General features: G+C 45.8%; 1 protein-coding gene across 1 annotated transcript in view; it reads left to right on the top strand.

The window, feature by feature from the left end:
* The window catches only part of PDILT (protein disulfide isomerase like, testis expressed), a 316,066-nt gene that overhangs the window by 164,948 nt on the left and 127,528 nt on the right, over positions 1 to 23,590 (top strand). The window contains exon 7 of the mRNA XM_086940802.1: positions 973 to 1,170. Within this exon, the coding sequence (XP_086796928.1) occupies positions 973 to 1,170 (198 nt within the window). The remainder of the gene's footprint in view (positions 1 to 972; positions 1,171 to 23,590) is intronic.

The following is a 23,590-nucleotide window of genomic DNA, read 5'->3' as shown; positions in this document are numbered from 1 at the left end:
CAAACGATTCTAAGCTTTGAAGGTCGGAATGAGGGATCAGAGTTACTGCACCCAAATTCTGCACATTGTCACTCTTCCCTTAGTGTCACTGACAGAATATCAGAAACTAAAATATTGTGGGGAATCAATATTGCGTCAAAAGTATAAAGGACCAACATATTGAGAAGGTAAGTGCAAATAGGTAAGTAGATATATCCTATTCTTAATTCCATATCTATATACCTTGAAGATATACATATATTGCCAAGGTACTTGTGTGGAGTTATATATAGTAAAACTTTGCTTACCTATAGAAGCTACCGTCACAATATTTTTGTCCTCGATTTTCTTGACATGATATTTGTCCCATAATATTTTTGTTCCCAATATTCTGTCTAGGCACCCTTCCCCTATGCCAATTTTGCCAATTATTACTTGGTGGTACATGCATGGGAAAAATACCTGGGGTGCAGTTTAACTACACAACTAGGACAATAAATGTTTGCCCCTGATCCTGATATTCCAGTGGCACACACAATACTGCCAAATGTGTGTGAATGAGATTTAGATATGCTAAGTCATAATATGTTTTTGCTTAATTGGACTGTCCAGCTGCACGGGCAAACACTTTTTAATAGCCACCTCCACCCATGTTTATTGATACATCTTCCCTTTCCAGTTGCTATTGGTCAGGTTCTTACTCTATGTCCCGCACAACAATTTATTAATCCCAGTGCTGATTACAGCATTGCTGAATGGGACTCAGGTATGTGAATCATTAAAATTAATTGTAATAAACTTTTTTAATTTCTGCACACAAATACAAATAAATATACAATTTATTACCGGCCTACATTTTGGAATAAAAATCCTTACATATTAAATGTGTATATATTGAAGTTTCACCATCTCTTTTAGTGGCGGCCATATTGGAAATACCCTCATGCCATAACAGACCAATCTTCTCACAGAGACTATCTTTCCAATCTGCAGATCATGTTCATCTTGGTCGATACAAACGAAACTCGAAATGGACGCCTTTTCGAATATTTTCGCATTACTGAGGTGGATGTTCCTGCTGTTCGAATTCTAAACCTGACGAGTGATGCGAAGTATCAAATGCCAGCCGATGACGTGACCTCTGAAAACCTGAGGAGTTTCTGTCAGAGCTACCTGGAAGGAAAGGCCAAGGTATGTTTTCTTAACTTTGCATTAAAAGGAACCAATTGCAGATTATGTACAGCTGTCTTCAACAATTGGACAATGGAATCACGAATAAACTCTTACATTTTCTCAAACTGTGAGGTGTGACCCACTGGTGGGGCTCGAGCAGACTTTGGTGCGAAAGTCAGAGCAATAAATAAAGATGCCTTTACATTCATAACCTCCTCCATGCTCATGACGGAACCACGCCGTCATGAGACACGGGCGGCGTGTGCTCATGACGGCATTGTTCCGTCATGCTGCGACCGCTCCGCCCACGCGGCACTGATGTGCGCCTATGCTGGCGAATTGATGAGCGGGTGTGGTCATGACGGAACCACGCCGTCCTGAGCAGACGCCACCCGTGTCTCATGACGGCGCGGTTCTGTCACGAGCACGAAAGTTCCGCGCTCACTACCCGCGCCACGGCGAAATTCGTGCCACGGCGAAGGTGTTAAATTCTATGTTTAATTTGTCACATTTGGTGATTCAAAGACAGAGTCAGACTGCTTTATTTTTTTAATTTGGGGATTGGTGCTTTCTTTTCTTTCTCTGACTGCAAATTGAGAGGAGTTTTTAAGTGAATTATGTGACTTTTTTTTATAACACACTTTATTATCAACTGCAAATTTTACATTGATGGTAACAGGGTCATGCAATCTGGACAGTCTTTTTTGATTTATATCTCTCCCCATTATGCGACAAACATATCAGTATCTCATGTGCATTACAATGTAAATTGTCAAAGGATAAACAGAGCATTGCAGTCATGACCCAACATATCATTTGAGGAGTATTTCAATACAATTCGAATGTTAGTGTAGTAATTTTCATTTTATGTAGTTAAACAGGAACACATAAGACCCTCTACCCAAACCCTCCCTAGCCCACCCTCTCCCACTCCTGGTCAATCCGGTCCCAGCTTATCTACCACTCCTTGGAAGTCTCCGGTAGCTCTCAAACTTTAGGGTGCTTTCAACAAAAGAAATTCACCTGTTTACGCTGAAAGGGCCTTTCATTTAGGCGTACCTGCGGGCTCGTGCGCATTATTGGGACTCATTCACCTGTGTTGGGGCTAAGTCAAGTGTTTCTAGTTCGATCAGCATGGCTTCCCACTCTAGTGCTATAGGTTGTTTCCGTAGTCCTAAGTGAAAGAAGGGGGTTCCCCACAGGGTTTCTTTAAGGATGCAGGCAGGTCGTAGGGGGAAAAAGAAACTAAATAAAGAACAAAGCACGTACCCCGCCAATTGATCTAATGGTCCCAAAAATGGGATCCCGGTATATGAGGGGTGATGAAGCTAGGAGTTGGTACTGCACCGGACAAAATATATACAATCCAGATATATGCAAGGGAGATAGTTTTTTTTCCAAAAATATATATTTTTTTATTTATTCATCTATACACCTTTTAGACCAGATATAAGGAAAAATGATTTTTTTAAACGTACATAAATAACACATAATATTGCACAATCAGACATAAGAAATTGCAAAGGGATAAAAATGACAAAGATACATTTTCACTACAAAGCCTACCCAGCAACAATCCACACTTCATTCATACTTTCATTCTCTCAGATTCTCACCAGATAATTCTACCTAAAGTTCTATCACTCCACTCACATTCTTCAATACATTCCCATCATTCTGTTGTATGTCACACATAGATGGTAAATATGTGGCATAGAACAGAGTCTTATTCCATACAAAAACTCATTGTACGGCCCCTTATTTAGAATAACATGATATGCCGTATTTCTTGAGACATGAGCCGACGCGCGTTTCGGTGTATGGGCCCGAAGGGCCACACCTTCGTCAGGGCTGGGGACTGTTGACTGGGAAGATGATAATGATCTAAAAACAAAACACAATGCCTTAGTATTTTTCTAAATAAAGAATTCATTTATCATGATACAAATCTCTCTAATCCAATTTGTTCAACCAATACAGTTACTTTAAACCATGATTCTTTTCATTTATATTATCTCCACATGGTTGTCATTCTGACCGTGTGCAGTAACCAACTACCTAAGAGCACTCCCACTGACAGACTCCCAAATAGGTGAGGTCTGTAAAGGCAATTAGATGGCCAGGGCTAAGTAACCAATCAGGGACACAGTTTTTCTTCTTACACACTTAACAATATGTCATATTATAACAAACACTCATTTTGAGACACATATTGACCAAAGATGGAGCGAAGAGGTTATTGTAAGTCACTACAAGCTACAATGTTGGGGATCCCTATCTTTGGCTAGAGAAAAGGGAACTTTTAACCCCAAGTAGTACGTAGGAAGTATGTTTACAGTCATTATTATTTTAAAGGGCGAGGTAACCTGAAGGCCAGAGTAGATACTAAGACACAGAACATATCAGGTAACTGTTTTTCTAGGTATTTATGATGTTGCTTAGATCTATAGCAGTAATAAAAGATCAGGCCGAGTTTCAAGTCCAAGGATTACCATAATACAATTTGTCAATCAAAATCATATTTGTGAGGCGGAAGCTGAATTTTTGACCCCGAGCAATACCAAAATGCCAATTATCTACGGGCTTCCAAAGACCCATAAAAACAGTATCGATCCCCCCATGCGACCGATCGTATCGACCATCGGCTCTGCCACCGAGCCATTGTCAAAATATATTGACAAATTTCTGAACCCAATGGTGACTGAACTAGAGTCATACGTAAGGGACACGGGACATCTCATTCAACAAATAGAAGGGCTACCATTCCACGAGAACTCAGAAATAATGGTTACCCTCGATGTTGAATCACTGTATTCTAACATGCCTCAGAGGGGAGCATACGAAGTCATTGAAAACATACTTCTACAAAAACCTGAGATCAACAACCATGAATTCATCCTGCAATGCCTCAAGATAGTTCTCTTTGAGAACTATTTTGAATTTGATAACATCATATACAGGCAAGCTACGGGAGTCAGCATGGGGGCAAGTTGTGCCCCTAGCATAGCGTGTCTATACATGGGTGAATTCGAAAAAATTAACATCTTCAATGAAATGGCCCCCTTCTTTGAGAACGTCATGAACTGGAAACGGTTCATAGACGATATCTTTTTTATCTGGAAGGGGGACGAAGAACAGCTTTCTGAATTCATCCAATGGCTCAATTTGGCGGACGCCAATTTGAGATTCACCAGTCACACCAGTACCTCTAAAATCGAATTCTTGGATGTTTGGATTGAACATGACAAAAATGCCATCAAGTTGTCATTATACACTAAACCAACTGCTCGGAACACCTTGCTCCAATACTCCAGCTTTCACCCGCGGAGCCAGAGGGACAGTATCCCTTACAGTCAATTTCTCCGAATTAGGAGAAATTGTTCCGACATGAATGACTTTCTGACTCAAGCCGATATCTTGCAAAAGAAACTTCGGTTTCGAGGTTATCCGACCAGACTTATTAAAGAATCATTCAAACGGGCAAGATACACTAACAGAGAGGCTATGTTCACACCGAGAGATTCTGAGAAAACCAACCAACTTGTGTGTGTTACTCGCCACTCTGAAATGAATCATAAGATCAGACAGGCCATCAACTCAAGTTGGCATATCCTGAATGTTGACAATGAGAAGCCACATCTTACCCGACCGATATTTGCCTTAAAAAAAAACCCTAACCTGAAAAACCATTTGGTTAGAGGCAAATTTCAAGAAATGTCGGAATCGATCCAAACCCCCATAACTGGACTTGAACCCATTTATGGTAACCATAAATGTGGGACATGTCACATCTGCCCTCAGGCTATCGTGGGAGAAACAGTTACTACCAATACTCGCACGATATCCGTACGACGGAATGCAACCATGACAAACTGTCGGACAAGCAATATCGTATATCTAATTCTGTGCCCTTGTAATCTCCCATATGTGGGGGAAACCGGCAGGGAATGTAGAATACGGATAGGGGAACACAAGTCTAACATCAGGAAACAAAAAACAACTGCCCCCTTAGTAAGCCATTGGGTTGAGAAAGACCATAAGGAACACGAACTCCGTTGGTTCATTCTCGAGAAAATAAAAGCGAACCCAGGTACTGACCCCGTAGGCTTAAGAAAAAAACGGGAGGTCTTTTGGATCTTCTTTCTGGACACTGTGAACAAAGGTCTCAATGAAGAATGTCCCTGGCACCAGGCTTTTCTGTAAAATATGAATCCCCAGACCATTGTGACTGACCCTATTTCCCTTGAACATGAAAAATTTAAATGAGGAGATAACTGTCCTACATTGGACATTCTAGTTAAAACGGCGAAACCGCGTAATTCCACCTGAGGAGGATACTATAACATCTATGTACTTATACCTATAATAACAATAACGCTTTCATAACCTTGTGTCTGGCTCTATATTGTGGAGGTTGGTTGAATCAGCGAGATCAGGTTATAGTCTAACTTTCAAGTTATTAAGCACATATTCGACCTTAATGGCACTTGAATAGCACCCTTAGATGGTGACGACAATCTGAACAGTGCTGTTGAAATTTAGTGTTAAACGTCATTGTCTCACTTTGAGAAAAAATTATAAATAAACTTGTTGCATTATAAGTCACAACGTAATATGGCAATGCCCCCTTTCTTTTAAAAAAAATAATAATACGTTCGAAGGTGCGTTTTTTTAAAACTAGATAAATATAATTCTCTCCTAAACTAATGACCAAACATAACTACAGAGCTGTTGTTTAGGCATTATGTGCCTGTTCTAAGATGGCCGCCATTAAACCATCGGTAAACATCTTAGTCCGTTATCTAGCTCTCTGCTCGTTAGCAGCCGACAGACACCGATTATGGCGCGAAATATCGGCTATTTAAACCTAGACAGGCTCGGCTTGTCTATGCATCCTGTCGCCCGTAAGGAACGGCCGACCCGGCTAACCAACGGACCCCCATTCATGGAATTTGTCGTCTCGATGTGAGGTAAGTGAATCTGGCCGATCTTTTGAGATCCTCGCTTTTCGGAAGAGAATGCGCTTAACCGCATCTTCTCATGTGCCCTCCCTGTTTGTGTTTATACCCTAGACGGCACCCTTGGCAGCTACGCACCTCGTCTAAATTGGAGAAACCCAGTATCCGTCCTTATTTAGGCGGCACCCTCGGCAGCTACGCGCCGCTTTCACCCTTTAAGAATTTTTGTGGCCGGTCTTACTAGCCTTCAGAAAAGGTGTATACATGTAAGGGATTCCCGATATTAACTGGTATCGGTCAGCCGTGATCTCCTACACGCAATTTTGCACTTTGTTGATACGCATCTTTTCTCATCTCCCACCAGGTATCTCTGTATGCCACATACCTTCTGACGGATCCACACTACACAGACTCAGTGTCTAATTTTCCTGCTATCCCTGGTGGGTATAAACCCCTAATGACTTTACCCTTATTACCATGCAAACGAGTGCCTATTTATATACTGATTACATAACTCTATCTTAGGGAAATTGTGCCTGATACCACCAAAACTATGAAAACATAGTGATCCTCCAGCTTCCTCCTCGCTGCCAATCTCTACATAGTGGAGCCTACCATTTTGAAATATAACTCTCAGGACCCAGGTAATTAAACTGTGAACCCTTGCCACGATTTATTTAAAACAAACTACCATAGACCTTGGATAATCAGAGCTCACTTTTTACCATCTAGGAGATCTCTGGTTTCCTGAAAATACATATAAAGCATTCCTGCATTAGAATACCCTGTGAATACCATCACCAGGTAAATTGTATTATGGTAATCCTTGGACTTGAAACTCGGCCTGATCTTTTATTACTGCTATAGATCTAAGCAACATCATAAATACCTAGAAAACCAGTTACCTGATATGTTCTGTGTCTTAGTATCTACTCTGGCCTTCAGGTTACCTCGCCCTTTAAAATAATAATGACTGTAAACATACTTCCTACGTACTACTTGGGGTTAAAAGTTCCCTTTTCTCTAGCCAAAGATAGGGATCCCCAACATTGTAGCTTGTAGTGACTTACAATAACCTCTTCGCTCCATCTTTGGTCAATATGTGTCTCAAAATGAGTGTTTGTTATAATATGACATATTGTTAAGTGTGTAAGAAGAAAAACTGTGTCCCTGATTGGTTACTTAGCCCTGGCCATCTAATTGCCTTTACAGACCTCACCTATTTGGGAGTCTGTCAGTGGGAGTGCTCTTAGGTAGTTGGTTACTGCACACGGTAAGAATGACAACCATGTGGAGATAATATAAATGAAAAGAATCATGGTTTAAAGTAACTGTATTGGTTGAACAAATTGGATTAGAGAGATTTGTATCATGATAAATGAATTCTTTATTTAGAAAAATACTAAGGCATTGTGTTTTGTTTTTAGATCATTATCATCTTCCCAGTCAACAGTCCCCAGCCCTGACGAAGGTGTGGCCCTTCGGGCCCATACACCGAAACGCGCGTCGGCTCATGTCTCAAGAAATACGGCATATCATGTTATTCTAAATAAGGGGCTGTACAATGAGTTTTTGTATGGAATAAGACTCTGTTCTATGCCACATATTTACCATCTATGTGTGACATACAACAGAATGATGGGAATGTATTGAAGAATGTGAGTGGAGTGATAGAACTTTAGGTAGAATTATCTGGTGAGAATCTGAGAGAATGAAAGTATGAATGAAGTGTGGATTGTTGCTGGGTAGGCTTTGTAGTGAAAATGTATCTTTGTCATTTTTATCCCTTTGCAATTTCTTATGTCTGATTGTGCAATATTATGTGTTATTTATGTACGTTTAAAAAAATCATTTTTCCTTATATCTGGTCTAAAAGGTGTATAGATGAATAAATAAAAAAATATATATTTTTGGAAAAAAAACTCTCTCCCTTGCATATATCTGGATTGTATATATTTTGTCCGGTGCAGTACCAACTCCTAGCTTCATCACCCCTCATATACCGGGATCCCATTTTTGGGACCATTAGATCAATTGGCGGGGTACGTGCTTTGTTCTTTATTTTGTTTCCGTAGTCCTCTCTACGAAGGGCCGCCCGACCCCACTACACTAAATCCGCCTGCCATGCAGCCGCTGTGGGGGATCTGGGGGACTTCCATCTCATCGTTATGACCCTGATCGCTAAAATGAGTGCTAGGTCTAAGAATTAGCTTAACTTTCTGTTTCCCTGACAGTCTACGTAGTCCCATATGGCCGAGATACCCGCCACCCCCTCTCAACACAATCCCCAAGAATTGGGAAACCGGAAACCGTTCTTGAACTTTTGGAAGGCGGGAAGGGAGTCACCCTTCCCGGCCGTATTTATTAAAATATGAAACAAAAGAAAACATTAAAATAACAGTTTCATATAATGTACAATTTCATTTCCACATTACGATGTTGGCTAACCTTAACAGATCTCTAATACAAAGGTTCTCCTAGCCGAACTAACATCCTACAAAACATTTGACTTGAAATTGTACATCCTAACGTTAAGGGCCAACGGCAAGGTCGTAACCGGTGTCAGATCCCTAAACCAGAAATACCCCCCTCACTTGTGAGAGGAGCGACCGCACAGAGGCGTACCTCAAGTGCATCTACCAATTTCCCTTTGTACTTGACGGGGGCCCCAATAAACTCGACGCCATTTAACGGTCGTTCGAGGACTCGTGTGAGGTGTCTATAAGGTAGCGTAAACCCCCTCCCGCACCCCACACAACTTACCCATCTGCCGTCGCAGATGTCCTGGCCCCGGGAAATTCCCCAGGAGGGGCCGTAGCCCCTCCTATCCAGGAAGGGGCCTTGACCACCTTTCCTTTCCTTCCGGCGGCCTCTCCTTAGACAGGACCGCCTCCCCGTTGAGGGGCCAATTGGCCACCTCCCCCGCGCGCTCCCATCCATAATGGGTGACGCCCCCTCATAGGGATCTTCCAATTACTGCTCACCGATCATGACCTTACCGCCCGACCAAAATAAATACGACAGTTCTACCTAAGTTACTAAGATTTACAAAGCAAAACAACATTTATTATCAAGCGTAAATACTGATCAATCCTTGTTCAAAATTACTTTATTTGCAAAACATACTGAAAATAACCAATCTTTATTGCATCGTTAAGAAATTTCACGACAATCATCACAACCTGTAAGAAAACAGAGAAAACAAAAGATACTATATCAACTGTATTTACAACGAATCGCTGTCCTCAGAGGCTGGTGGGTGGGTCAAAATTGCTCTTCGTTCCGTCTCGAGCTCACGTGCAGCGGGGAGGTGCAGCTTCAGAGCACAGGAACAAGAGGATGCTTTCTTGGCTTCCGCTCCTTTTATCCGTCTTCAGGGTGGGCGTGAACCCGCCCCCGCCTGCCTCCGAGGGCGTGGCCGGCCGCGTTGGTGTCTAGGCCAGCCCACTCTAGGGCGGGAAAAAGGCGCGCCCCGGCTACGCCGCTTCGGGCATACCAGCCGAGACTCGCCTCCCGCCCAAGATGGCTTCCCGGGGGGATCGTGGTACTCCACCATACGTTCGGGGGGACCGATTGGTCGCCCCTTTCCATATGGCCGAGATACCCGCCACCCCCTCTCAACACAATCCCCAAGAATTGGGAAACCGGAAACCGTTCTTGAACTTTTGGAAGGCGGGAAGGGAGTCACCCTTCCCGGCCGTATTTATTAAAATATGAAACAAAAGAAAACATTAAAATAACAGTTTCATATAATGTACAATTTCATTTCCACATTACGATGTTGGCTAACCTTAACAGATCTCTAATACAAAGGTTCTCCTAGCCGAACTAACATCCTACAAAACATTTGACTTGAAATTGTACATCCTAACGTTAAGGGCCAACGGCAAGGTCGTAACCGGTGTCAGATCCCTAAACCAGAAATACCCCCCTCACTTGTGAGAGGAGCGACCGCACAGAGGCGTACCTCAAGTGCATCTACCAATTTCCCTTTGTACTTGACGGGGGCCCCAATAAACTCAACGCCATTTAACGGTCGTTCGAGGACTCGTGTGAGGTGTCTAAAAGGTAGCGTAAACCCCCTCCCGCACCCCACACAACTTACCCATCTGCCGTCGCAGATGTCCTGGCCCCGGGAAATTCCCCAGGAGGGGCCGTAGCCCCTCCTATCCAGGAAGGGGCCTTGACCACCTTTCCTTTCCTTCCGGCGGCCTCTCCTTAGACAGGACCGCCTCCCCGTTGAGGGGCCAATTGGCCACCTCCCCCGCGCGCTCCCATCCGTAATGGGTGACGCCCCCTCATAGGGATCTTCCAATTACTGCTCACCGATCATGACCTTACCGCCACAGGCCGGATAGTTGACCGGCTATCCGGACCCCCCACAAAAGACTCCTACCTAAAGGTCATGCTGTAAACTCCTTAACCATGCTATGAAGTCTCCTATGAGTAATTCGTTCCCCACCCGGGACAAATGAACACCGTCCCCCAAATACATACTGTCCCCTTTAATACAACCATGCGAAACAGAATGCAGTGTACTTGAACGAAACAATCTACTCATTTTATTATTAATTTTCCTTACTGAATGATTCAGCGCAGAAACAGAAATAGCCCCCCGCCACACTTTCCGTGGGATCATATGGGACCATGCAATTGTGCACCCTGGAACTCTTCTCGCCAACCAACTTACCGTGGAAAGCATCGCCTCAAGAAGAAGTCGTCTACCAGTGGTCACCAAATCATTGCCCCCAAGATGAACTATGACTACAGACGGCGGTGACCTTGTCCGCCCTAACAAACCCTCGAAAAAGGATCGAAACTGGTCAATACAGAGCCCGCCCTTTCCGTAGAAGGACACACTGTACCCGTATTCCCCAGCCACGTGAATCATGTCACCTGCTTTGAATACGTCCGCGGCACGCCTCACGTATGAGTGGCCCACGACCCACACCTCCTTTTTCACAGCCGGCAATGTCTGACCGCTGGCCCCCCGGTGTCGGGTCGACTGGACAGTCCGCCCCGCCTCGTAGGCTTGCGCAACTGAAAACCAAACAAAAACAAGAAGCGTGAGTACATCATTACAGCTTCACAACATGTGCAACCGCACATACCTCTTATAACAGTTCGAGGACCAACGCCCCACACGTTTTACTTGTTCAACGTTCAGACCCCTGGCTGTAGCTTCCGTAGCAGCCCCTATCCGAAAGGAATGGGTCCCAAAGTCGCCGGGGTTCAAGCCCGCGGCAGAAATCGACATCGCAAGCACCCGCTGAAACTGAAACCTCGTCAGTGGGGTGGCGTCAGCGTGTCTCAACAAGGTCCCCCCCCCATGCTGCCACCCTCTGTGCTAAATATTCCTCTACGCACCCCACAGGGCACATGGCAGACCCGGGGATCCTCTGGATGATTACGCAGTCCCCGATTGCATCCTGATCGGATTTGGACCTGACAAACAAGACCGTCATTGTCTCCTCCCTGACCTGAATGTGTTCCCGGCACAGTCCCCCCATCGTATCCTGCTTGTTCCTTGCCACTAATTCGCTTACCCGCATAGCCCCATGGAATGCTAATGCAAATGCGGCTCGGAACAACACTGCTTCGTACTGGGATGAACATGTTACCGGTAGCACGGATAATAACAGGGCCAACCTATCCAGACCTATCGGGTGCCTATCGTCTACTCTGCGACCCTCAAGGCGTTGCCACCCACGTTGCGCTTTTTGCACAACGAAAGACGCTGTCGGGTCCTGGATCCCATGAGCCCTTGCCATGAAGGAAATGGCGGCCCGATGCCTCTGGGCCGTAGCTACTGACTTGCCTGCGTGACGTAAAGAGAGCAGGAATCTCACTACACACTCTTCCAGACCCCAAAGCTCCCTCCCGGCAGTACCCAAAAAGGCCCAATAGGAACGGAACGCCCCTTCATATGCCTTCCTCGTCCTGGGTGCTAAACTCTCTCCCACGAGGTCTTGTAGTTCGGGGCACCGAGAGACCAGAGAGCTTCGGGAAAGGGTGCCGCCACCGGGTCCGCTGTGGGCAGAAAACCCCAGAAGGCCTGCATACGGAAACGAGAGAGCGCATCAGCCGCTTGGTTCATCACCCCCGGCACGTGTCGCGCCCTAAACAGTACATTCAGTTGCATGCACAACAACACAATTTCTTTGAGCAGTCTCAGAATCAATTTGCAACGTGCTGCCTGACTATTGATACACTCAACCACGGTCATGTTATCAGACCAGAACACCACAGAGTGATCCCTAAACCCTTCTGGCCATGTTTTCAAGGCCACCAGAATAGGGAACAGTTCGAGAAAAGCAATGTTACTCGTCAACCCGCACTCATGCCACCATGACGGCCATTTTTGAGCCGACCATTGTGTACCCAATATGGCGCCAAAACCCATACTCCCCGCCGAGTCTGTCCATAGCCCCAACTCCTCGGAAGACACTGCTGGTTTATTCCAGACAATTCGACCATTGAAATCCGCCAGGAATGCAATCCAAATGCGCATGTCCTGGCGAACCTCTGCCGAGAGTCTCGTACGATGATGTCCTTCCTTCAAGCCGACCATGGACTGTGCAATCGAGCGGGAAAAGGGGCGCGCCATCGGCATTACTCTCAGGGCAAAATTCAACTGACCCACCACCTGTTGCAATTGATGCAGGTTCACTTTCGTTGCACGAATACATGTCTCAAGGAATAACCTGAATTTTAACACTTTTTCTTTAGGTAATCGAAAACAACCTTCCACCGAGTCGAGCTCGATCCCCAGAAACTCGATCAAGGTCGAGGGGCCCACCGTCTTACCTGGCGCCAATGGCACACCGAATTGATTCATTAGGACACAAAATTCATGTAAGGCCTGTCCACACTCAGAATCCCCGGCTGCCCCCAGAAACAGAAAGTCATCGAGATAGTGCATAACATGTTGAAAACCTGTCTTCCTCGTGAATACCCACTGCAGAAAACAACTGAATTTCTCGAAATAGGCACATGAAATCGAGCATCCCATTGGCATACATTTATCCATGTAATAGCGACCCTGAAACTGAAAACCAAGGAGACGCTGATCGTCTGGGTGTACCGGGAGCAACCGGAACGCTGACTCGATGTTCGATTTGGCCATCAGCGTCCCGGGCCCCAGGCGATTCAACATGGCAACGGCCTCATCGAAAGATGCGTACCGCACCGAACATACTTCCGGGTCTATTGTGTCATTCACGGAAAGACCACGTGGGGCTGATAAATTGTGTATCAGCCGAAACTCACCCGGGTCCTTCTTGGGGACCACCCCTAGAGGAGAACACACAAAATTAGCAACTGGTGGCAAATCGAATGGACCGGCGACACGACCTCGAGTCACCTCTTTCCCAATCTTTACCTGTACCACTGCCGTGTGCTGTAAGACCGACATTTGATTCTTACAGTCCGGTACCCCCTGAAAATCCCCCACTGGGATGCGGAAACCATATGAAAACCCGTTCCGTAACACCCCAGCGGAAGCATGATCTGGGTATTCGCTGAGCCAAGGAATCATTGCCATGGTATCGATCGGGGTCGGTAAAGGCGCCCCTCGGACTATATTAGACCTGTTTGGCGCCTCCCTTACCACCGTTATCACCCGTTTTGGCTCTGCACATGGACTCAGGATGGGATGGCTGCCCGCACCCCCCACACTCATGTCTGAATTTGCATGACCCCTGGGGCCTGGTACATTTGCCCCTGTTAAAATTCCAACAGATCCCCCTTTTACCTGTGTTGCCACTCGGTTTCGTGTGGAACTCGTTACCTGCACCCGTCCGAAAGGGCGTCCCAGAATTTTGGCGGGAGGATTCCCCCCCGTTACTCCCTACTAATGGCACCTTCAACATCCCTGTACTCTCCATTTTTTGCCAAGACACAGAGTCGTAACAATCCCAAGACAACAATGGGTTGTGTTCTTTAGCTTTTTTAAACAAATTATCATAGCAGAACCATTGATTGCCCCCATATGCCACAGAATACTCCATAATACGTGACTGATAAATGGGTAACTCGGTCAACAACTCAGGCCTGCGCTCCCCCATGATGGAAGTAAAAATTCCCCACGCTCTGCCCCAAGTACCAATGGTCTCGTCGACCTTAAAGGCGGCCATTTTTGCGCGCCAAACACTCGGATGCATGAGCTCCTTTTGACTCTTTACATGCTCGATCTCGTAATGGTCGGTAAGCAATGAAAACATGTTTACATATTTATCCGCCCAAATCAATTCCTTGATTTCTAGTGGGACGTGCTGGGCAATCTTCTCCTTACGAGAAGGTGCAGACTCCCCCCCCGCAATCGGCAATGGCCGCTTACCTGAAGTAGACCCCACGTTCGTCGCCAAACTTGGGCCTGCTGTACTCCCAACCGCCGGGACCTGTGGGGGAACAGAAGATGGCGTCTTCGCAGCCTCCCTAGATTCCCGCAGTTGCCTCATCACTGCCCGGGCGTCGTCAGCCGTGGCGCCCTCGCTATCGTTTCCCAACCACGCTGCCAATTGTGCCGCTAACTCGGGGGGCATATCCTCCCTGTTCGCAGGGGTGACCACCACAGGGATTGGATTCCCCTCCTTTGGCGCCGGGGTTGGCTCCTCTCGTGGGGCTTCGGGAACCGGGGTCTCCCCCCCAAGCGCTCCCCTTCTGGGCCTCTTGCTTTTTCCTCCGGGAATTGTTCCCTGTAAAGGCCGTTTCGATCCTCCCTCCCCGTCCTTAGCCTCAACCTTTCTCTTCAGATCGGCTATCTCCTTCATGAGTATGCGGAGCATCTCGTCGGTACCGACCCGCTTTCCAACCTTCTTGGGCATCCTTAGATGGGATATCTGTAAGACAAAAAGAGGGATTACAACGCTCAAAATTGCTCTTCGTTCCGTCTCGAGCTCACGTGCAGCGGGGAGGTGCAGCTTCAGAGCACAGGAACAAGAGGATGCTTTCTTGGCTTCCGCTCCTTTTATCCGTCTTCAGGGTGGGCGTGAACCCGCCCCCGCCTGCCTCCGAGGGCGTGGCCGGCCGCGTTGGTGTCTAGGCCAGCCCACTCTAGGGCGGGAAAAAGGCGCGCCCCGGCTACGCCGCTTCGGGCATACCAGCCGAGACTCGCCTCCCGCCCAAGATGGCTTCCCGGGGGGATCGTGGTACTCCACCATACGTTCGGGGGGACCGATTGGTCGCCCCTTTCCATAAGGCAGGGTAGGGCTAAGTGAAGTATGTGACAATGTAGATGTTTTTTGCAATACACAAACAAATGTAAATACCTGTAAAAGAACGGTATCCTTCCAACAGTTAAGAAAGCAAAAATGAAGCACTTATAGTTTGTAATTCTGAAGTGTGCTGGAAAAAGGCATTTTAATCGGATCAAAACAAATTAAGGCACTTACTTGCTGATGCACAAATGGTAAATATTCACAGAAACACGATTTCCACACAATAATATTTGTGTACTATACAGTTTTATCAGTAAGACAGTATGTCTGTGTCCATTAAAGGCAGGTGGGTTGTGAACGTTTGTTGCTCCAACAAGTAGGTTGTGGTTCCACAATGTTTGGGAACCACTGCCTTAGATATGTTTTGCTCTCCTGAGGGACTGAGGATCCACCTCTGATTCTCCAGGTATGTTTCTTCAGTACTCATTAAATTATGAACGAAGACTATGCAAATTTCCACATCCCTGGGACCACCAAGAAAATATACAGTAAATAGGTGGTATCCACCCTTGAATTAAGGTCTTCTCTTTTCTGACATGTTGGTTTAAATAAGCTTTCCAATGGGTAATGTAATGAATTCGCAAAATGTGGTGCTCAAACAAACTATCAAGTATTTCTCTCTAAATTACCATATTAGATTGCGTCAAGCTACTACTTAATTAATTTTGTATTTCGTAACCTTTTTTTAGAAACTTGATTAATCTATTAGCAACATAAAGGAAAAACAACATCATACCTCACTACCAAACTTAAAGACAATTGAAAAAGTAACAGAAAGCTTCAATCTTAAGTTCTTGTTATGAGTTTTCTGTGGGCCGGCAACAAGGACTCCCGCTGCTAAACACCTACTGGGAATGTTGAATTAGCAGTGGAGATGCACAGTATTCTAGTTTATCCCAGTAATCCCACATTTGTCAGTGTCATTTCAGGATTTAAACTTACAATCCCTATTAACTCTGTACCTCCAAGATAACTGGTATCTTTGGTACCAGTAACTCCAAGGGTGGGTTATTTGGTATCAGTAACTCTGAGGGTGGGGCAGTGTTACCATGGACAAATCTGTGGCACTCTCAATGAGTCCCTTAGTAATTAATGGAAGAAATAGCTCATCCTGCCTGCCACACCAAAAACATCTTGAGTTGAACATTAAAATTTATAATGCAATTGTATTAATGATAAAAGTGTTGGTTTAGACCCCAACAAGTGCGCCCTTGGATTACATTACCCATCACTCACAAAGCTATCACTGCCTGCAAGGGAACTTTCACCGCATCGGAAGCGAGGAGCGCTTTTTGTGCAGCCTTTCAGCCTTCAGCCTGCATCCTGATTTCACCGAGGTCGCGCTGCTGGTGGGAGCTCTTCCGTGCTCGACGGAGTGCCTGTTAGCTCCCAGCAAGCGCTTGACCCCATCGCCACTGGCTGCCTGCACCGGGGGACTGCGAGGCCCAGAAGCCTTTGCTTCTCACACCTGGTGCCTCTTCCCCCGGCGGTAACGTCCCCTACCTGCCGCTCTTAACCTTTCGTGACACCCGCTCCGCGGGTGCCACTCACAAAGCTATCACTGCCTGCAAGGGAACTTTCACCGCATCGGAAGCGAGGAGCGCTTTTTGTGCAGCCTTTCAGCCTTCAGCCTGCATCCTGATTTCACCGAGGTCGCGCTGCTGGTGGGAGCTCTTCCGTGCTCGACGGAGTGCCTGTTAGCTCCCAGCAAGCGCTTGACCCCATCGCCACTGGCTGCCTGCACCGGGGGACTGCGAGGCCCAGAAGCCTTTGCTTCTCACACCTGGTGCCTCTTCCCCCGGCGGTAACGCCCCCGTGCATAAACCTCCCCTTAAATTGAACCGCATTAAACGCAACGCGGGACACGCGCGAGGAGAAGCGCGAGGCGAAGCCCGGGCCAAGGGCGGGCCCGTTTTAGGCCGTTAGAGGCTGGTAGAGACTGGACTGGGCCACCCCCCTGATATCCCTACCCTTATACCCGCCACTCCTTTGAACTTCATAAGGATAATAATGGTGAATACGAGGGGTTTGAAATCTAAAACCAAAGCCCCAACCTCCGCAGGTAAACTACTTGGCCCCATGGACGACTTTCTAGCGAAGGCTAACACCCTCATAGATGAAAGTATATCATTAATAGAAGAAAGGGTTTCTTTAGACCTGGCATTCGCTAGGAGATCCTCATTAGGTATCCTAGCGGAAGCCAGATCTCCAGCACTGGGAGCTTCAAACGCTGAGAGAGCACAGACACGTGAGAGGCGTAGCCTGCCGAACACAGTAGATCTGTCAGTATCCCAGCTGGCGGACTCCCAGCTTAGCTCCGACTTAGAAAAAACCCCAGAACTGGTTCCTACAACACCCACACAAATTTCTTCTATAGACAAAAGAATAGAAAGGGGCAGGAGGGAGGGAGCCATTAGTAAGAAAAGAGCGATTAGAAATTCCATCACGTTAGTAAGCCTGCCATTACCCCCTAGCACCCCACAAATTCATGATGATGGACCACCACAAATAGAGATCCTAGCGTCAGTCCATCAGACAGAGAAGGAAAGAGCCCCCCCAATAGTCTTGGATCCCCACCCTAACAAGCAAGCCCAAGTGGACCTGAAGGCTACGGAGGCTAATGAGTTAACCCTCACCGCAATAGCTAATATAGTTAAACATGCATTACAACCCCTAGAACACCGGTTAATAACTAGAGACACACAAATCACCAAATTTTTAAAAATTCAACAGTCAGCTTACCCATCATGCCCGCAGAAAACAGGAGGAAACAACACTAAAAAGCCAATCATTACTGCAAACCCAGCTCTTCCCAACCCACAACAAAAAACTCTCCGGATAACTACACCTAACATGCCCGTTAATAAAAATACATCAAACACAACCAAAATAGTAAACACTACAACAGCCTCGTCCTCCACCAATAACTCGCAGCAGATAATTAGCATAACCTCCCCAGGTGCGGCATCTACAGCTGCCGTTACCCAGGCAGCACTTAGTATCTCCACTAATAAAACTCCTGCTAAGAATACAACCAAAACAGTAATAAAAACCCCTGCCCCTCCACCCCCTCCACCAAAAACCCCAGCGGACAGGCCCAAGAGAAGTGCTGCGAGGAATCCTGGTCCTCCAAGACTCCCAGCAGACTTCCCTCCTGAGGCCTCACCGTACGTGGTGGTGATGGCTGGAGTACCCGAATTAACAGATTCTACCCCAGAACCTATCTGGTCCTTAAAAAACAAAGCCCAGCACTGGCTCCAGACCAACCGCCCGATTCCATCTTCTTGGAGCGGAAGAATTAGATCTGTTGCTAGGGTACCGTGGGTGGGCAGCACTAGAAAAACCATTCCCGGTGATTGTATAACAATCACATTCGAGGACCCGCGAATAACAGACTATGTCTGTTCATGGGAAGATATCACCCAAAATGGAGGAATCAAAGTCAAACCACTTTCTTTCTTCTATCCATTTAGACAGGCAGGGGGCTTCACACAGGAGCAGGAGCCTCCCTGGTCCGCCCCATTCCCCAGACAGGATGAATCATTAATCCCCAGATATCATGGTCCCCCTAACTTACACGAGCCAGATTACTCCTGGCACACGGTAAGACATCGCCATCAGGGTGGACGTTGGGATGACAGAAGGCCCTACACCCAATGGTTCCCTCACAGGGAACAACCCCGGTGGGACCCATGGCATAACATTACGCTACACAATAGGTATAATGGCCTAGAAATGGTCGATTGACCATCAACAGAAATCCCTTCAAATGACCCTCAGGTACCCCCCTCTCCTCAGTCTTTTACAACCACTCTAGCCCCCAAAAATAATGAACCCGCAGTCTCCATAGACGAACTCAATGCTGATTCCTCATCAATTACAGTACTCTCCTGGAATGCCGCAGGCCTCCGTAATAAAATCGAGGATGGTTCCGCGCAGGAGTTCCTAAAATCATACCAACTAATCTGTCTGCAAGAGACATGGTCTGTAGAGGAACTACATCTACAAGGCTATAAAACCTATTCTGTCCCAGCACTACCTAGTACAATGGGCAGACCAAAGGGCGGGTTAATAACTTACATTTCAAACACCCTACCGCTTAATAAAGTGGTTATTCTCTCGCAGGATGCCAACCACCAAATTCTTTCATTAACTCTTGTTAACAAAGAAATAATAATCCTGACCAATAGTTACAATAACTTATCGGAAGAAAATTTCATAATTCTTCTCACCACCCTTCATGATAAATTAAAACAGATTCACCACTCTAGATCCGTAAATAAATCAATCTATCTAATCTGGGGCGGAGATTTCAATCTCCACCCCTGTACAGTATCTAACCCATTGCGCTGTGGGATAATGGACGAACTTAACGTCCCAATGGCGCACTTCGCCCATAATAAATTAGGAAACTTTATTAACACCGTCCTATCCGACTTGGATCTTCACATCGTAAACCACCTAGATGCAGAACCAAATGAATTTGCTCCAACTTATGTGGGCAGAGGCCATCAAACTACAGTAGACTTTATACTTCTCACACCAAACCTCATGAACAAACTCAAAGCTTTCAGGGTTATTGCCACCCCCCTCAGCGACCACTCCGCCTTAGCAATAAAGTTATTTATGCCACCTAACTCCTCTCACAAACTGGAGATGGCGGTTACTCTGACACAGAACAAGATCCAGGTTGGCAAACTCAATGGTTTTACAATCAAGTGGGCAAAAATCAACCCATCTGATATATTGAAAAAATTAATAACTAGGGCCTACCCAAACATTGTGAAATGCCTGGACCTTGCATCAAGCCATAAGGAGGTCCTGATAAATTTCGAACAAATTTTGGATTTTATAAAGGACCTACTTACCTCAAAACCCAATTCAAACTCCTCCACAAAACCAAAATGGTTTAACCACAACTGCACTGCTGCCTTAAAAAAACTAAAATCTGCACTTCAAAGTAAACCGCGAGATGCAGCCCAGATCCAACTCCTAAGGCGCCAATATACAGAGGAAAGAAAGCTGAGAACTGCCCAACTTAAGCAAAAATTATGGGAGGATCTTCATAAAGGTGCAGTCTCAAAAAATAGCGAACTTTTCTGGCGCACAGTAAGAACCCCTTACCTTACTAATAATGGCATCCCAAAAATAGAAGTCGCCATTGATGAAAAAACATGGGTCTCTCACTTTGAAGAGATTTTTAAAAACACTTCACCAACAGAACCCAAGCTTTTAAAACCACACTACCCAATTTTGGTTCCGTTCGACATTCCAGACCTCATAGGCGCACTCCAGAGTAGCAAATCAGGCAAGGCTCCAGGGCCGGATGGGGTCCCAGTGGACTTCTTCAAAAACAACCTAGACCTCTGGGCACCCATCCTAACTAGAGTCTGCACAGCGGCAGCGAATGAGGGAATCCTTACCTCCTGGACCAAATCAATAATGGTCCCCATTTTTAAAAAGGGGGACCGTCAAGATGCAAAATGCTACCGGCCCATTTCACTGCTGGACTCGCTCGGGAAAGTAGTGGGGAGAGTAATCCTTGAGCGTTTCCAGCAGTGGAGTGAGGACCGGGGCATAATTTCTGACATCCAATTTGGCTTCCGCAAGGGCTTTGGTACATTAGAGCAGGCCCTTAATCTCCACTTAATAATGAGCAAATACACCCAGGCCACTCCTTCTAAGATATACATGGTCTTTGTCGACCTATCCGCAGCTTTTGACTGCGTCTCACACGCAAAGCTGTGGAAGGTCTTGGCCCAGATGGGAGTAGATCAACCCCTTTTAGACTTCCTAAGAGAGCTCTACACCGGGGCAACAGCTAGAGTTCGCTTTGGGGTAAACGGAGAGCTGACGTCACCGTTTAGCGTAGGGCGTGGGGTCAGGCAGGGATGCGTCCTGGCCCCCTTCCTCTTCTCACTCTATACTAATGGCTTGGAGGAGGAGATGTTGAGGGGGGCCCAGGACCTCCCACGCATAAACCGCCGCCTGATTCCAGCCCTGCTCTACGCGGATGACGCTGTCATCCTTGCGCGAACGCCCCGAGAACTGCAGAAAGCAGTAATCAAGTACACCTCATTCATGGGCAACCTCGATCTAAAGGTGAACGTAAATAAAACGTTCGTAATGACAGTTGGTAGAGGTCAAAAAAGAACAAATCCCATCTTCCTCAATAACCAAAAGCTCGAAGCTACCCCTCAGTACCCCTATCTAGGGGTTATGATAGATGACCAACTTAGCTGGAAGCCAGCAGTGAACACTAGGTCACACTTATTTAAGAGAGCTATCGCCGCTCTAACATCCTTTTCACAGAGATTAGGCAAAAGACCACCAGCAGAGCTCCTCAAGATCTATAACGCCAAATGCCAGGCAATCGCTACTTATGGCGCGGGAGTCTGGGGTTACACAAATACTAGCCCCATCCAGAAAGCTGAAAACGCCTTTTTAAGATTTTTGCTAGCCACTCCTAAAGGCACCTCTACTTATGCAATTCATCTCGAACTAGCCATACCCTATATAGAGGACCTAATTAAAATTGAGCCGTTGATGCTGTGGCAACGCATTTGGAAGTCAGACAAAAACGCCCTGACACAAGCCATTATTTTAGACACAATGAACTTGGATCACTCCACAAAAATAAAATGGCTCTCTTATGTGAGAAACTTTTTTACCGACTTAGGTGTTGAGAACTACTATTTGGACCCGGTGTCAGTAACAGACATCTCGAAAAAAGATCTTAAACAGAAAGCACTAAGACACCTGGAAACTTTAAGACTTTCATCCATTTCCTCAAAAACGGCAGTCATCCATGCAAATATGATCCAAACAGCCCCTGACATCCACCCGTACTTGGCACTTCAAATAACAACCTATGAGAGAATGTTAATCACAAGATTCAGGCTCAATACCTTCTTCAGACTGGTTACCTTCCCAACACAAAATTGCTGGAGTGACATTCTTTCCCCCTGCCCATGTGACGGTTTGTCAACGCAGTCTAACTTGCATGTGATCCTACTCTGTAAATACCATCAAGCCCACAGAAAGACCTGGCTTTTACCGATATTAAGAACGTGGGGGCTAAGACAATGCAGACCTGCCCTCTTAAGACTGCAAATGTTGGAAACGGAAAATGTCTGCTATTTTGTTAGTAGTTTTCTAAAATGCATTCTGAGACATAGAAAGAACCTTTAAAATCTTCGTAAATTTTAACTTTGAGCGGCCCCTCGCATCCCCAGTTCAATTTTTATATTGTGGAATGAATTTTATATGAAATTTTATGTAACACATGTATTTTTGCACTGTATGATTCTTTGCTCTTTTATGGTTTTTTCCACTGTGAAACAAGCCGAATAAAGAAATTTATATATATATACATTACCCATCTGGGCTTGCAATAGATACACTGACAAAACTTTTCAAGGGGTGTTGAAATACAGTTTTCACTGATGATTTAAGCCCCAGTCACATTGTTGTGAGTTCTAACCAATTACACACACCTAAGTGGTAGCCTGTACGGTCCAGGGCACATTGTTAGAAAGTTAAGCCATCGGACATCACTTCTTCGCCTACGGCTGTCCACTTGCATAAGAAAGCATTTCTATGAACAGCCGTCTGTGTTGGGTCATTAGCTTTACCCTTGGTCCTCAAATGTTTACTTCAAAAATCGCTGTCTCATACTAGTACAATGTCTTTTTTTCAAACCTCCTCATTGGTTTAATTTGTTCCTTTATCACTTATTGATTGTATCTTTGCCCAAGACCCGGTACAGCGCTCTGCTGCCTTTCGACTAAGTTTGCAATTTACAAATTCCACATACGTAAGTATGTGACTGTAGCAGACTAAGGCTGAATTGTGAATAAAAATAGTATTGATCTGTAGCCTCAAATTCTTGTACCCTAAACAATATATTGCCCCTAGTGGACTAAAAGAAAATCGAATATACAACACTGTTCAACCCTGATTGACTCAATACACAACTTATTGTACATTAATCATTGCGTATCCGCCATCACATTTTGATCAGCGTAATGGATGTAATCATATCCTCATCCGAGAGACTCTATGGTTTAAATGGCAATCGGCATTTGAGGTGGGCTATCAGCAGTGTAGCCGGTGTATGATGAGCCTCAGTGCAAGACAGATACAGTGTCTCCCATGATGCTGTTTGAATTGTAAAATACAACAATAATCGGGGATCAGTTGCCCTCTCAGGCCCCTGTGCCCTGGTGCCACTGCACCTGCTGCACCAATGGAAAAGTATGC

The sequence above is a fragment of the Lissotriton vulgaris genome, chromosome 10, assembly GCF_964263255.1.
Source record: "Lissotriton vulgaris chromosome 10, aLisVul1.2, whole genome shotgun sequence".
In the NCBI taxonomy this organism is placed as follows: domain Eukaryota; kingdom Metazoa; phylum Chordata; class Amphibia; order Caudata; family Salamandridae; genus Lissotriton; species Lissotriton vulgaris.
The sequence above is the reverse complement of the archived record's forward strand: the minus strand, read 5'-3'. Positions and strand labels throughout refer to the sequence as shown.